This window comes from Seriola lalandi, unplaced genomic scaffold (genome assembly GCF_002814215.2).
Source record: "Seriola lalandi dorsalis isolate HSWRI2012SDOR001 ecotype SW California unplaced genomic scaffold, Sedor1 jcf7180002053933, whole genome shotgun sequence".
Classification (NCBI taxonomy): Eukaryota; Metazoa; Chordata; class Actinopteri; order Carangiformes; family Carangidae; genus Seriola; species Seriola lalandi.
In genome coordinates, this window is record NW_019524486.1 from 396,380 (window position 1) to 412,621 (window position 16,242).

General features: G+C 38.4%; 2 protein-coding genes across 4 annotated transcripts; both read left to right on the top strand.

The window, feature by feature from the left end:
• The first annotated feature begins 57 nt into the window (after positions 1–57).
• Positions 58–4,496, top strand: atxn7l3b (ataxin 7 like 3b). 3 transcript variants are annotated; one of them, XM_023402453.2, is made up of 9 exons: positions 58–185; positions 729–775; positions 895–1,019; positions 1,200–1,332; positions 1,636–1,807; positions 2,167–2,267; positions 2,398–2,420; positions 2,589–2,634; positions 3,519–4,496. In XM_023402453.2, the coding sequence occupies exons 3-9, from the start codon at positions 969–971 to the stop codon at positions 3,596–3,598; spliced, it is 606 nt and encodes a 201-aa protein (XP_023258221.1). In that variant the 5' UTR covers positions 58–185; positions 729–775; positions 895–968; the 3' UTR covers positions 3,599–4,496. The 3 variants fall into 3 exon arrangements, with proteins under 3 accessions (XP_023258221.1, XP_023258223.1, XP_023258222.1); XM_023402455.2 differs by lacking the exon at positions 58–185 and adding an exon at positions 209–343; XM_023402454.2 differs by lacking the exon at positions 58–185 and adding an exon at positions 228–373.
• A 1,594-nt stretch (positions 4,497–6,090) lies between these two features.
• smarcd2 (SWI/SNF related BAF chromatin remodeling complex subunit D2) lies at positions 6,091–15,900 on the top strand. Its single transcript, XM_023402488.2, has 13 exons — positions 6,091–6,673; positions 8,015–8,214; positions 9,994–10,036; positions 10,139–10,261; positions 10,978–11,097; positions 11,795–11,890; positions 12,207–12,308; positions 12,442–12,603; positions 12,852–12,949; positions 13,241–13,376; positions 13,508–13,630; positions 14,293–14,394; positions 14,540–15,900. Exons 1-13 carry the CDS (start codon positions 6,521–6,523, stop codon positions 14,591–14,593), a joined length of 1,512 nt encoding a protein of 503 aa, XP_023258256.1. The 5' UTR covers positions 6,091–6,520; the 3' UTR covers positions 14,594–15,900.
• Positions 15,901–16,242: the final 342 nt, after the last annotated feature.

A 16,242-nucleotide genomic window follows, 5' to 3' on the forward strand; every position in this document is an offset into this window, starting at 1 on the left:
CCAAACAAAGTGTGTAGGGTAACGCAGTCACATGCTGGCCTCGGTGATAAATACACGGAGTTGGTGTTGAGTGTGTAAAGCCCCGGCAGTGCAGCAGAGGAAGCACTTGGTGGAAAGTCGTCGTGTAGCGATCGATTGCTACTGTCTGATCTCTCTGACGTAAAGATGGATGCCAGCCGAAATAGGTAAATAAACACAATTGGTAATTTGCGCGGCTGTGATTGAGATATTCCCTGTAGTTAGGCTTTCTATAGGGATACAAGCGTCGTTTTCTTCCCCTCATTCATGGTTTGTACGGAGAGTTGAGAGGCGAACAGCCGCAGTGCAGCAGCAGCAGTGCCGGGTTCGTGGACAAGCCTTACTGTAGTCAAATGTAATTATTCAATAGCAAAACCATTCAGTCGCCTACAAATGCGCTACATTGTTTCTGTTTACTCAACCCAGTGTGTTACATTTGACACGTTTAGCCCGTAGCTGTAAGTGCTGTTGACCTGGTGGTTTTGTGAGCAGGATACCGCCTTGTAACCTCTTGGCATTTTCAATTCCTCCAGCCTATTCATAGCCACGCTCTTTGTTTTCTTCAGCAAGGTTTAGGCTAAGCTGCCTTCATTAAACACCAATGCTCGGACCAGTGTTTGAGACGTTTGGCTACCGTCTATGTCTGTTTATCGAGGTGTTCAGCGCTACAACACCAAGGCTAAGAAATTGTGTTTTTGTGTTATTCGTAGGTTATAAACGTGGGAAGAAACTCCCTGGCAGTGTTCAACGTGCAGTTGTAAGTAGCTGCATCACCTCCAAGGCGTCAAATGTTGACCACACACTGATTTACATTCACTGGTTAAACAGGATTTAATGGCACCGTATTGCTAACTGTGTGTTTCCCTCCTGCTGCAGCCCCTGTTTTGGCCAATGCTTGCTGCGCTACAGCATGACCACAGCAGTGTCGGCTCATCTGGTAGTTCTGGCAAATGAAAATGGAGGAGGTTTCAATGTCCAGCCTGGACAACAGCAAGCTGGAGGTACAGTAGAGTAAAGCCACAGAATAATAATGCTTCTAGCAGCCTTGGAGATGCACATTGACTCTGCAGATGCACTGCAGAGCTGTTGGATACAAACCAGCAGTGGTAATATACACAAATGGGCATCCCTGTATGTCTCTTGGCCTGACTTGTGTCTGTTTCCTGATCCTTCCCTGCCAGGGCTTAGCTCAGGACATCCTGTCTGACCTGGTGGAGGATGCATGCCTGGGTCTTTGCTTCGAGGTCCACCGGGCCGTCAAGCAGGGCTATTTTTTCCTGGATGACACGGACCAAGAAAGCATGAGGGACTTTGGTGAGCACAAAGTCATTCCCTCCCTACAAGAGAAGCAAAGCTCATTTTTTATTCTCAAGCCACCTATGCTTAATTACCTCAGGACAGCAAGAATTTGTGTGAATTCAGTTTGCTGTCCATATTGTGACAATAGATAGTAACAAAGAAGGCCAAAGACAGAAACGACACATTCAGGCAATTAAATCTTTCTGTAAACTGTAGGTAGGCTCATGTATTTTGAGATCCACAGCCATGTAATGCAATTAAATGATAAAACGTAAACCTTTAGTGAATACTGTTGCAACTCTTGCTTTCAATTTGCAGAAATTGTGGACCAGCCGGGATTAGACGTGTTTGGCCAGGTGTACAACCAGTGGAAAAACAAAGAGTGTGTATGTCCTAACTGCAGCCGAAGCATCGCTGCCTCACGCTTCGCACCACACCTGGAGAAATGCCTTGGGATGGGACGTAACAGCAGCCGCATAGCCAACCGCAGGTATGAGAGTAGCCTAAAACCTAAAACAGCTTAACCTGAGGTACCTCTGTTTGTTCCAGTGTAAAACAGTATCATCTCATAGCAAATTTACTCCACTAAAGTGGATTCTGACTGCACACTGTGCTGATGTACACCTCATCATATGTCCTGTAAGGTAAAAAAAAAAAAAAAAAATCACCCACCTGGATAGAATATATAAAACATCGACAAAAATCTTAAAAAATCGGGACAGATGTAGGTGCTGAAGCAAAAAGTGGTTTCAGGTCAGATTGTATGTTTTTTATTATCAAACTTGTTATTTGCGAGGAGTAATGATGACTCATTGTGTGCGTCATGCCTTCTTCTTCTCTCTTTTACAGAATAGTCACTGGTAACAACACGAACAACAAATCGGAGAGTGACCAAGAGGATAATGATGATGTCAATGATAATGACTGGTCTTATGGGGCAGAAAAGAAAGGTAATGCACTGGTATAACCTCCTTTTGGTAATACAGAATGTTGATTGCTGATATAATCCTCTAATGACGTTGCGCGCATGAAATTACTCACATGTTTCTAAATCTAAAATTGAATGTCCTTCTTTTACAGCCAAGAAAAGGAAATCTGATAAGGTACTTTTTTATTTTCATTGTAAAAATTAATGAAGCAATCTTGAGGAGCATTATACTCCTTTTCTTTTTAATCCCTAAAATTAATTCATTTATATAAACACATGGAGAATGTTACCTATCATTCCTGATTTGTCAACTCAAAGTATTCTTTTTCTCTTTGCACATCAGAATCCAAACTCACCCAGAAGATCCAAATCATTCAAGCATAAGAGCAGTAAGTAGAAGTAATTCAACTTCCTCTTAATGTCAAGACTACAGTTTGTGTACCTATATAATTGAGCACTAACAATTTTGGAAATACTTACAGTCCGAAACGTACCAGGAACATGAGGCACGAAAAAGCTAAACACGCAATAGATGCTACAGCGTTTTCACATGGTTATTTATTAAGAGTACCTCTGTTATGAATACCCATGGGAATTTTTGGAAACAGGTTATATGATCTGCAAGTCTGCAACTATTTTCAGGCTATATATGACCCTTTTGCATGTTGGTGGTCCTAAACTACAGGGAAAGGCATGGGAGCATTTTGTTTTTGTTTTTAATCTGAATTTGAACAGTAAGAAAGTCTTCGTTTTATTACATTATCCTCTTTGTGGATAATGTAATAACCAGCATAGAATGTAATACATTTCTACATCAAAGTACATTTCATTGTGAGCTCAATTTATATGATTAAAGGAGAGTTTTATCACCTGACACAAAGCTTCTGTTAGCAAATGACCCTAGCTCCAGCATTTGTAGTCTTTTTTTTTTGTCTTACAGTTTAATACTGACAGATTCATTTATAACTGCTAACAAACATGTAAGTTACAGGTGTTCAGCTATACAGTATCAGAGTTATATCAATTCATACTGAAACTTTGGAAAGCTACTGCCAATTAAACTTGACAAAGAGTCATCAAAAAGTGTTTCTCCAAACTTAGTACTTGTTTTTTTGTTTTTCCAAGAAATTTTTGAACTGTTTTAATACCACCCAAAATTTAATTTTTCCAGCTGTGAGCACTTACTGTTTTTAAAATTTCACTATTATTTAACGCCATGTGTAGTTGGATGGAATGAGTGAATGAATGGTCTCTTTGCTGTTTATTTCCATAGGCATGATGGGTCCTAGGCGTCGTATGGACAACCAGGAGAGCCCACGTATGCTGATGAAAGATGAGGCATTCCCTCAATAATACACTCAGCCACAAATACACATTCAATATGTGTGTGTGTGCGTACACACGGACGCACACACACAGGAAGACCAATAACACTTCACCTTTGGTTCTTTATGATGTGATATCAATGTACGTTGATATTATAGGTGACATTTATGGTGTTTGCTGCACTGCAGAAGCAGTCCAGACCTCCCACTGTATACTTGACAGATTTTTTTCTCGCAAAATCATCGTACCAATACTTTTTTTTTTCTTTTTTTTTTTCTTCTTTTGTTCAGTTAATTTTGTTTGTTGCTGGAGTCCAAAATAATGAATATCACCATATACGATTTCACTGCACAGAGATAGATTCTGGTGTAATTCATTCAGTGGCCAAGCAGGGGCAGCTGTGTGCACATACAATACTGTATGTCGTTTCTTAAAATACAGAAATGATTAGGCATTAGGTGTACTTATATTTACTCACCTGTTAAAAATCTCTTCTTTTTTTTTTAACAATAATGTTAAAGACAATCTTTACTAATGGTTTGTCTTTTTATTTTCACAATCACTGTCAGGCTCATAGTTCTCCAGTTGAATTACAATACATTGTACACGTGAGAGAAGCAACTCTCAGTTTGTCATTCACCTGTGGAAACTTGTTTTAAAAATGTTCAGTAAATGAACCCTTAATTGTACAAGCAGGTATTTACTGCAAAAAAGCAGGTTTCTTTTTGTTTCATTTTTGGTGGATAGATCGGCTTGTTTTTTAGCATTCAAATACGTCTTTGTATCATGTGTTTACATTGTAAGGGTTACATACAGTATATCCTTTGTGTGATGTGATAGTGTAAATATTCCAATAGTTGAATTGCTGCTATCATGGCTCAGTTTGTTTCATCTGTCTAGCATAATAAATGATTTGTTACCCGTCCTATGGTCTTGGGTTAACTTGAACTCTTAACAGGCTCTGAATAGGGTTTTGATGGATGTGAAACAACAGAAACAACCACAGTAACCCTTGCTCAAGTACTTGTAATACCCGGCGACCAACAGGGGATGCTGTTGATCAACTGGTGAGGTTTTGAGTAGAATTACACATCTGTTGGATGAGACAGTAAATGCTGCTTATTAAAGGGTTTTTAAGCAACAAAATGTGGTAGATCTTATATTTAGGAAACTGACAGGTGATAAACACAACATAGATCACACAGTTTGACCTTTTTTCTTCAAAGAAGTTGAGTTTCCAGTACTGAAAACAGCCAGAGGGACTCAGTTATGCTGCCTTCAAGCGCTATTCCTAAAGTCTTTTTTCTGAGTTCTTTTACAGTTGTGTGTCTAGGCAAAGGGGCTGAGCAAAAACGATAGAAAATGAAACTTTCATGTCGGTACTGTTGTGTATGAAGGATGTTACAGTAGTCGTGGACCACATGCGCTGCAAAAGGGCATTCAGAAAATGATGCATTTAGTATGAATCATAAGATACTGCCAGTATTATCTAAGGAATGTGAGATATGTTTGTACATATAACAACAATCCTTTTGTCGAAACACATGGGGCTATCTTTCACTAAGGCTCTATCATTGCCTTCATCTGTCAACATTCAAATGCAATGAGTATGTATATGTGTCATTGCTGGTACTTTATTGAAGTCATTGATTTGTGGTTCACTTTAACTTAACTTGAACCCCACTGTACATCCCTTCTGTGAAACAAGGCTAGATTACCTACCAGGCAAAAAAGGCAAACTGCCCTATGGCCCCAACCAAAGTGCCCAAAAGATCTCAGATTCACTACATTGCAAATTGCACCACAAATTTACATTATCAACAGAGGCAGTTCCTGCATTGTTATTAATTTTGTGGCTCTGTCTTTTAGACAGACTTCTGGGTAAAGACCTTCAGTATCTTAGTTTATATTGTGCTCACACAGTGCTTATTTCTATATAATGTTGTGCTTAATCAAATTACTACAGACTAATTGATATACAGAAAATCTGGAGCCAGAGAGTCTTATTCATCCATATGAGTGCTGGTTGATTGCTGGGAACCTGGACATGACAGGGTACATACACATACACATGCATGGGGTAGCCTATGATAGGTGGATTCTGGTTCATGCAGTAAACATTGGCCTAACAGTATACTTTTCCCCCTGGGGGCCATCTAACAGGTTAACCCAGCCATGCTATGAGGTCTGTTAATTGCCAAACAATGGCAGTTTTGGTAATGAGGAAGATCAGTGCGCCTGAGAGTCAGTGTACAGTTTGATTTCACCACCAGAATGATAGAAAGAGGAAGTGAAAAACGTTCATGGACCCATCACGTAGTAGTGCTTGCAATGTCACTTATATGAACTCATAGAAAAAGTTTGATTGTTTGCGTTTTTATGAAATAATGTCACACAAGTGAAAATGTAAGTTCAGAGTACCCAGTTCTTCCACGCCCAGAGGAGAAACCTTTGATTAGGCAAGAGTAAAGGAGGCATCGAAAATTTCCGACGTTACTGAAGGCAGCATTTAGCATTGTGTGTGTAGGCAGTTGGAAGACTACTTGGTTTTGCTTTAGTCGCTCAGTTAGTCGTTAGACAGGCGTTATCATGTTTTTCGTTAGCCTCACTGAAGAATCTGATACTTAGCGATGTTTAGACCTAAAGAGAAGGGGAGGGGATGACAAGCAACAGCCACCACTTAGTGTCTCCAGAGACCAAGCAGTTGTAGGTAGAAGCAAATCCCGGAACTTGAAACGGTAGAAGACGAGCTAACATTAGCTAGCTTTTTGTTGACAGTGTGCCTGCTGTCAAACCAGAACCCGACCTCCTCTAAAGTTACTGTAGTTAGCTAGCTGGATACTTTACGACTTGTACCAGCGACGTTCATTTAGCAGCCTGCTAGACTTGTATTTGGACCGAAATTTGGCAGAAGTTTCCGTCACTTTTAACCACTTGTGGATCTAGAAGATGGCATCAAGAGGAGGCTTTACGGGTCCCCCGATGAATCCGAATCTGAATCCCATGAATGTTGGGCATTCAGGGGGCATGAGGATGCAAGGAATGCCGCAACCTCCGGCGGGATACCCCCGGAGCATGAACAACGCTCCCCAGTACCTCCAGGTTGGTTTTCTGTTGAATTTGTGTCTGCTAAATAGGAAAATTTGGTGTTGAGCGAAAGGTTATTTAACTTAAGCTTTTTTTTATTATTATTGCTGTGGCTTCTTTAAATTTATGTTACCCTCTCTGCTTTTAAGAGTAAATGTGGCTGTCTTACATTTGAGTTAAACAAACTTATCCAGTTAAAATTAGTATCTGGCAGATATACCAAAGTAAAAAACAACCTTAAGGCGCATCAGTTTTAAAATATCAAGGTGTGGAAACTACTTCCGCATTTGAAAGGGTGTGTAATTACTTACTGCCACTAATACATTGAATATAACATTTTGAACATAACGTTTATAGTGATTGATCATTGTGTGTCTTTAAATATTTGGAGACTTAATTAAAATTATTATAATAGAACAATGTTTTGTGCATGTGTGAAAGCGAAAATCACGTGGCAGCCCTTAGCCTAATGTCAGTTAGCTTGAAAACAAAAGTAAGTTTATCATCACCACCATCTGTCAGAGCTAAGCCTGCATACATTATCCCAGTTTTGCCACCATCTGCAGCTTCATGTGGTCTTTAGTTGACATGCATTATAACAGTCGTGTTAGGGCCATATGAGTTCAGGTATTTGCTTTTCCGTTAAAAGACAAATCTACATTGTTGATAAATCAGTACAATTTTGTTTATTTAAGATTGTAGCTGGATTTTAAAACAAGATAAGGGTTGTAGATTGATCAAAATCACACATTCATAAACCTCACAATAAAACAGAACAATTAAAAACTTTGGTAGGAGTTACTAATGTTAAAGTTACTGTTGTCTTCATTGTTTAATCTGTACATACTGTACATTTACATCAAATTTCTTTTAACTGCTTGATATGTTGTTATTTATGCTGATTAAAACTATTACTATAATTCCATGGTGCACACAATAACATCTATTGTAAGCGACGTTATGTCTGTGCTAACCAGTATACTTGTGCATACAGTAAGCCATTTACACTTATTTCAAAGACCCAGCAGAACTCAGGAAACACTAATTTTTATCATCTATGTAATTATCATTTTATACTCTTTTTTGACATTAAATCTAATATCAGTATCACATTACATTGGGAATATATACTAATCTGTTGTAAACCTATAGTGCAGAAAGAAAGCATACACATTTCAATAACCATAGTTTTTTTGGTTTTGTTTTGTTTTTTTGTCAAGGGAAAGGAGTGAGTACTAGAAAAGAAGTACAGGGATCTGGAGAAAGAAACTGGTTTACTACACAGCAGAGTGTTTTCAGTATTTGAAAATTCTTGAACCTGGAATTACAGCTTCAGCCTCCTCCCTTTTTCTCTAGCGCCCAGGGATGCCACCCAATAGGGTGGGGGGCCCCATGGGGTCAATGGGGGGTCAGCTGCCTGGTCCCTCTTATGGTGGTGGGAACATGCCCATGCGGCCAGGCATGGGGCCTCCAGGCATGGACACCTCAAGGAAACGGTTCCTTCATCAGCATCAACAGCAGCAGCAAGAGGCGCTGGGAGGAGGCCTCAGACGAGGGTAAACTGTGGAGAAGTGAGAGTGTTTGTGTGAGAGAAGGAGAAGAGAGGGAGAGGAACAATGCCAAGGTTGATTGACCAAGACAGCCTGGCGCCAAATCAGAGAATCTGGCACTCTGGAGATTTTTACTTTACTTTCATATAAATGGGGCTGCAACTAACTAAGTTTTTTTTTTATTATTGATAAATGTGTGGATTATTTTTCTGTATTTATTAATCGATCCCAAAAGAAAATTGCAATTTCCCAAAGCTCAAGGTGACATTTTAAAATGTCTTGTTTTGTCTGAACAACAGCCCAGAATACATTCAATTTATGATGATACAAAACAAGAAACAAAGAAAAGCAGCAAATCTTGCTATTTGATTAACTTGAACCTAAAACATTTGGCATTTTCCTTTTAATTAATGACTTAATTAAATCAAGAGTCAAGCTGTTTAAGGTTTTTTCACAGCCACTTTTTAACAACAGCAACAATGAATAAATAGAAATAAAAATTTTACTAGCAACACTTCAAATACTGTTTACTTTTTAAATCACATCACATTTCCTGCAACATTTCCTCCTTTTTTCATAATTTAGACATACGGAACCTCATTTTCACTTGCTTTTCACCAGTTTGTTTTAGTCAGTCAGTCAGACTGACTAAAACAAACAACTGGTGAAAAGCGATGGTCGACTCAAACATTTAGATTACTTTATAGTATTGTTATTTTGTTGCTTTTTGTGCAGATGGAAGAGTTCAGAATCTCAATTTCACATTTTTGTTTAGTAATGTACATACAAACATAATGATGATGTTCAGAAGGAAATTTACTCAAATTATAGCTCAGTAAAACAAAAGGTCTATCTTGTCTATGAATTTATGAATGCATATTTTTATACATCGTACCACAGTAGTGATATTATCACACAGTCATGAAAATTGCAGTTGCTAATTTTGGCTGTCGTGCCTCATTAACATTATAACAACATCGCTCTTTATCTATTCATGTGTTTTTTTCCCTCTGCATTCCGTCTGTGAAGTTGCTGTACTGTTAAAAGCACAGCTCTGATCACATAGACACGCAGATAGGAGTATCTCATGACTGGCCTTAGCTTTCAAAGCAGCAGACACAAGTGGGTATTTTTGACTTCAAACTGCTCAGTGACGCCACAGTCATAAATGAGGCGAGCCATGATGTGAGGCCGTATTTACACTTTTAGCCACAATGAACCTCTTGTTTTTTAAAGGTTTATCTCATAACAAAATTCTCAGTACAGTAGTATTAGTGAACTACAAGGCTAGAAGCAACATCCTAAATTCTCATTAAAGAGCTTCAGAATTAAATTTAGTCGTAATGAGGGGGAACTGTGTAATTTAATTAAAGAAACAAAACAGCTTTTATGAAGTCAATAGCAATGATAAGTGGGAGCCTGAGGTGCTCATTTGGGGGAGTTAATGAAGAGATAGCAGTGGCCAAGATTTTGTTATCGCACTATGAAGTTTTCACAAATACATTGTAATCAAATGAAGTGAATGAGGTCTTTCTGTTAGTCTTGTATTGTGTGCTCCAGTACGCGGTCAGTTCCTTGTAAATTGGTTAATGAAGGGCAAATGCTAAATAATGAGAAAACATTGGCAGCATAGTACAGTATGTCCTCATCCAATTAAGTGATATTTTTAGAGATTGGATCATCTATATTTTAGAGAAGGCACATGGTTACTGTGGTCAATACGTTTTTTTTTTGTTTTTTTACTTTGGAAATCATCATGTATATTATATTTTCTGTGTGATTCAGGGCAAAAAGACGCAAGATGGCGGACAAGGTTCTACCACAGAGAGTAAGAAAATTTTCATCCCCTGAATCATGTCTTAGATGGAACCAATTAGCCTTTAGTTTTCTGTATTCCCTTAATACTTACATTCTACTTTTGGCTCTTTAGATCAGAGACCTGGTCCCAGAGTCCCAGGCCTACATGGACCTCTTGGCCTTTGAGAGGAAACTGGATCAGACCATCGCTCGAAAGCGTATGGAGATTCAGGAAGCCATCAAGAAGCCCATTATGGTATCTCTTCATGATGTTGCATTATCATATTTTAAGGAAATTTAATAAAAGAATATTCAGAGATTAGGCTTTGTGAAGTGCTGCCTAATCACAATATTAAAGTCCTTGAGATCTCAGTCCTGGTTCATTTGGTGGTAAGTGTGGTTGATGTATCCGTTAACAATGCAGCCAAACAAACTTCAACATTGTTGAAGATAAAGGAGTCAGTCTAAGATAAAGTGGTGTCTTCACAATAAAAGCCACTTTATGTTGATGCTTTTAATGTGATGTGGCAGCAGTTGGAAGTTTGCATTAGCTGTGATTTAATACAACACTGGATCACATGGATGTATCATTTTCTGTGAATCCCTTATTTGTAAGGAATCCAGTGTAGAAATTGTGGACTCTGCAAATAACAATGAAACAGACAGAGAAGGAACTGCATAATGTAAATACATTGAATGGCTATTGGAGAAAAATGCAGACCATAAATAGCATAAAAAAGTGCAGTTTCATATCATGAAAATCTTAAGGATTATAACTTTAAATTGTCTTGATTGACTAATTTATGACCACCATGTTCTGTCAAAAAGCTTCCTCCACCAATCACCAGGTGCAGTTTAAAAAAATCTTACTTGCCAAAGGAATCTGATTCAAATTTCCCATGGTTCATTTTAAATTGAGCAAGAGTTTTTACTGGAATTCCCAATGCATCTGCTTGTTCATCTCTTTGACAGCAAAAACGCAAACTCAGGATCTACATCTCCAACACATACACACCCAGCAAGCCTGAGGGCGAGGAGGCAGAGAAGGTGTCCTCCTGGGAGCTGAGAGTGGAGGGAAAACTTCTGGAGGAAGTACGTGAATAACACAGTCATTTACATTTGAATCTTCTTGCTCGGTTTCACAATTGTCTCACTGTGGTCTGACTCCAAGTATTTCAGTCTCTTGTTATTGTGTTTCTGAAAACTTCACAGTCACTCAGCTCTGGTTGGCCTGTGTCCTTGGCTCAGACCACGCAACCAGATGTGTGTTTACAGCTCTCCCCACTCCACCCGACAGCTCCTAACATACACACACATGCACTCATGCACACAAGCTCATGTTGTCTTTTGAAACAAGGAATTGAAACCACTGGCCTTTACATACCAGGAGCTGAAATGTCTCCCCTCCTTCCATCAGTTCCAGCAGAACTCATTGTGTTATCTGGGTCCACATGAAGGAGGATTTTTTTTTTCCCTGTTAATATTTCTCCCCTGGCTCATTGGGTTAGGCATGCGTAGGAGTTTTGCATGGAGTAACAGAAAAAGAAAAAGGGATGTGAGGGAAGGAGTGAAAGGGGTCATGTTGTGCAAACGGTTTGACAGGGCTGGGGAGAGGGTGGGGGTGCAACAGCTTTTTCTACTTGTCTACAGTTTTGTACTTCGCCACCCCCAAATGTGGTCATAGCTAAACAATGCAGCTGCACAGCCTGACACAGCACAATAAGAATACATAGATAGCAATCTTTTTGCTCTGCATTTTCACACTCTTTTATGCACTTTTTATTCCTAGCCTGGTAAGCAAAAGAGGAAGTTCTCATCTTTCTTCAAGAGCCTCGTGATTGAGCTTGATAAGGAGCTCTATGGACCTGACAACCACTTAGTAGAGGTATGACATAATGGCATAAGCATTTGATGCAACCACATCTTAACACTTTAGGCACACGGACACAAAAATGTTGTGAGATTTCTGTTGATTAACCAGCCCCAGTCCGTTTTTCAGCTCTGGTCATAAAGTGGAGTTAAGGTGGAATCAGTAAAACTTTGTAGTAAAGTAAATAGTGGACTGTGGAAGAGATGTATTTGAGTGAATGTAACTTTGTATCAACACTTATCAGTTTGGATTTAGTTTAACTCTAAGAGGACAAAAATTAAGAAGAAAAAAAAGTCTTAGTTGATATTTTACTTTTATTTTTATCTTACAGTGGCATAGAATGCCCACCACTCAGGAGACAGATGGTTTCCAGGTTAAAAGACCCGGTGATGTGAATGTTAAATGCACCCTACTGCTCATGCTTGACCACCAGGTATGTGTGCATACACCCACACTCTTTTCTCATCCATCTGGTTGCAAACATTTGTACCCCTTGGTGGTATGATTTGTTCAAACCAGTTTCCACTAACTTTATGTTTGACCCAGTGCTTTTTTTTTTTTTCCAGCCCCCTCAGTACAAACTGGACCCACGGCTGGCTCGCCTTCTGGGTGTGCACACACAGACACGGGCCAGCATCATGCAAGCTCTCTGGCTCTACATCAAGAACAACAAGCTGCAGGATGGTCATGAGAAGGAGTACATCAACTGCAACCGCTATTTCAGACAAGTAATGGAATATTTCTGAGTAGAGACCAACCAACAAAATGCTAGTTTTCTTCTTTAGCATAAATTTCACAGTGTTACTTTGATACTTCAAAATGCTTTAAACATCATCCTTGCTAAAGTTGAGAAATATAGGGCATATATTATTCATTTCAAGAATAAATATACAATATGTATACCATCTAATTTGTTCCTTTAATTATCTTTACCTTTAGCATATCTGACATAATCTCTGACCAAATGCTTTTACAGATCTTCAGCTGTCCTCGCATGAGGTTCTCTGAGATTCCCATGAAACTGGCGGGCCTGCTGCAGCACCCTGACCCCATCATTATCAATCATGTCATTAGGTAAGAGAGCGTGGATCATTATCCCTCTCACTTGAGATTGTGCGTGTGTTCTTGCCAAATTGCCAGTGTTGTCAAGGTCTCATTTATTAATTGATTTCTTTTTTTTCTTTTTTTTTTTTTACTTGTGAATCTAAAGTCCTCCAAAGTATTTCCAATGATTTAAATGTTACATATGATCTTTCATTTATATAAGATCTCAGCCCTAGTTTGCTATTTAAATTTGCAGTCTTCTTGTCTTATTACAATCCAACTTGAATTCTCTCATGCTGTCTTCTCGTCGGCTCTGAGCAGTGTGGACCCCACAGATCAGAAGAAGACAGCTTGTTATGACATTGATGTGGAGGTGGACGACCCACTTAAAGGCCAAATGAACAGCTTTTTGTCCTCTACAACCAACCAACAGGAAATTGCTGCTCTGGAGATGAAGGTAAGGCCTGTTCTTCCATTCAGTCACTGACACCGGCACCTCACAGCCATTTTTAGGAGAATCGCAATAAAAAGAAAGAAAACATTTGTTAAGAGAGTTATTGATTACTGCACTGGTTGTTTTTACTACAGATCCATGAGACGATTGAGTACATTAACCAGCTGAAGACTGAGAGAGACTTTATGCTGAGCTTCAGCAATAATCCACAGGAGTTCATCCAGGACTGGCTCAAGTCTCAGAGCAGAGATCTTAAGGTAAACATCCTCTCCCAACACACTAACTCCATGTTCCTGTGTCTCTACAGGAGTCCATATAGGATGTAATTTAATTTCTGCTCTTTCTTTTTATACAGTCTTGTTCAATAAGATTGGGTTTACAAATCAAACAACATCAGTTTGATGTATTTTGTTTTTAAGAAAATAGTTTTCAAAGTATTACAATGTGTATGTCTTAAATGTCAGTAAGGTTGTACTGTAAATATCTTATTGTGAACTTTTCTTTATGTCTTTAAGCTCAAATGGCAGCTGTATCATCACATATATCTTCATGAAAACCATAACCCCATGTTTTTTTTTGTTCACATATATTTGCTCCCTTTTTCAAATTTAAAGAGTTCTATTCTAAAATGAGTTTGGAGCATTTTTTTCAGGCAATGCAATGGTAATATGTTGCCAGTACACCTGGCAAATTTACAGCTGACCTGCACCTATGGCTCATTTGGGCTCCTTTAGTACAGGGGGTCTGTGCCAACACAAACTGAATGAACAGACATTAAAACAGAGATTCAGTAACTTTTTGCTGTGTATAAAGTGTATAAAGTGATCTTTTTATATATATATTACACTGATGTATACATACATTTTGTATACGTGATATTATGGATCCAGTTTGATAATTTCTTTTTTTTTTTCATCAGCTGATGACAGATGTGACAGGAAACCCAGAGGAGGAGAGGAGGACTGAGTTCTACGAGGCACCCTGGGTACCAGAGGCAGTGGGCAGATACATTTACTCCAAAGTAAGGAATTACAGCACCTAATGCACTGTTAAATTTTTATATGTATTATAATATTAACTATTATATCCTTGATAAAGGCTTTATTGTAAGGGTTCAGTAGATTATTAGTTTACTGACATCTGGCACTATTCCTTCTTTGTTTCAGGTGCAACAGAGAAGACAAGAGTTGGAGCAGGTGTTGGGAATCCGACTCACCTAAAGATGTACTCCAGGGGAGTCACGGCAAACTTAGGTTTACACCTCAGGTGTTAATGTCTTCTCAATTACAGTTTGAATTAGCTTGGAAAGTCACAAGCTAATGTTGCAGCTTAGGTGTTCACAAAGCCATCCTCACTGACATGGTATAAGATACCACCTTCTTAGTGGGATGCATATCTTTGCCATTCCCATAGATAATAATTTTAAAATCATCAGAGTTTATGGGACCAAAGAGGTTATTTACATGTCCTTAATAATGTGTTTGCCTTGCATTATCTGTCATTTTGAGCCTGTTCAAATAATCTTTGCCTTGTTTTGCAGTATGTTTTGTTTATGGTACAATATGCTTAAAACAACACGAGAATTGGTGCTGTTTATGCGTTTTCAGCATCACTTTGCTATTTTGAAAGCAGTTCTGTTTATCGTCACATTTTAAAGCCATAACCTTAAGATAGGGACAATACCTGATGTCTGGTAACATCTCAATAAACATGAATTGGGAGGCATAGTAGAATTAAGCATTTCATTTCGAAAAATATATATCTATTCAAAATTTAATTCAGATAATTTTGATTTTATCTTCAATAAACATAGGAATTCTTAAGATGTCTTATTACTTAGATAAGAAGCTTTTGATGCCAATAATAATTGTACAGGTTTTGGTGCTTTTTTTATATTAGCAGATGTGTCATTTGAAATGAAACATTTCTTTAATATGTAAGAAACCAGGATTTCCAGGAAAGCTCTACTCTGGGAAAAGATAGAGCTCATTTGTGCGAGGACATGAATCCACTCTGTCCAGCTGTAATTCAGCAGTTCTTTTTTAGTACTTCTTGAATGTTTACATGCTGTTTTCATTTGTTGTTGTGGTTTTTCATTGTCTTAATGCCAGGTGGAGAAACTGTGGCAGGCTTTTTGGGTTAAAGGGTTCTCCACACCTCCCAAGAAAGTTAACTGGTGTTAATAAAATAGGAATGCAGTTGTAGTGTGTCAACTAAACAATGCACCAAATTGTTATGTACACTTTAACCTTTCATTGAAATGCTGTTTTGTCAAGGTTTTGTATGAGCGACTCTCCAGAATTTCTTGAGACATTCCATGTTAACAGATGTTGCTGTGCCAAAATTTGTTTTGTGAAGAAGGCACTTAGAATTTTAGAAATGTTCTGTGTACAAATGTTTTTTGTACAGCCTCTTTGTAAAAAGTTTGCATGTTGTGTATCAATCAAAGGCCTTTATCTTTTATACATTTGAGTCTTTTTTTTTTCTTTTCTTTTTTTTTTTTTACAATAAATATACTTACAAATGATTGTTATATTGTCCTTTTTGGTCGAAACCCTATTACAGAATTAGATAAATTTACATTAACATTGTAACACATACTTTTGTACTTAATATAATATTACATTTTTATTAAAGCTATAGGCTAGGCCTTTTCTCATCTGTACGGTGAAAGAACTGAGGTTATGCCTTGAGTGTGCATGTTAGTGCTGGTCAAAGAGCTCGGGTGTTTCTGAGAGCAACAATTTAAACAGGTAAGACTGGTTTACCTATCTGAAAGAGCCAAGACATGTTTACCACGCCTCAAATAACGGCAAACACATCCAACACTTGCACCTTACGACCTTCGCCTCAGTTTACAAAGTGACAA

Coding starts and splice junctions, on each gene's coding strand:
- atxn7l3b (XM_023402453.2), top strand. CDS start 969: ATGAAAATGGAGGAGGTTTCAATGTCCAGCCTGGACAACAGCAAGCTG. Junction 2,421..2,588: donor AGAAAAGGAAATCTGATAAG/GTACTTTTTTAT, acceptor TTTGCACATCAG/AATCCAAACTCACCCAGAAG. Junction 2,635..3,518: donor ATCATTCAAGCATAAGAGCA/GTAAGTAGAAGT, acceptor TTATTTCCATAG/GCATGATGGGTCCTAGGCGT.
- smarcd2 (XM_023402488.2), top strand. CDS start 6,521: ATGGCATCAAGAGGAGGCTTTACGGGTCCCCCGATGAATCCGAATCTG. Junction 10,037..10,138: donor ACAAGGTTCTACCACAGAGA/GTAAGAAAATTT, acceptor TTGGCTCTTTAG/ATCAGAGACCTGGTCCCAGA. Junction 12,950..13,240: donor ATTATCAATCATGTCATTAG/GTAAGAGAGCGT, acceptor GGCTCTGAGCAG/TGTGGACCCCACAGATCAGA.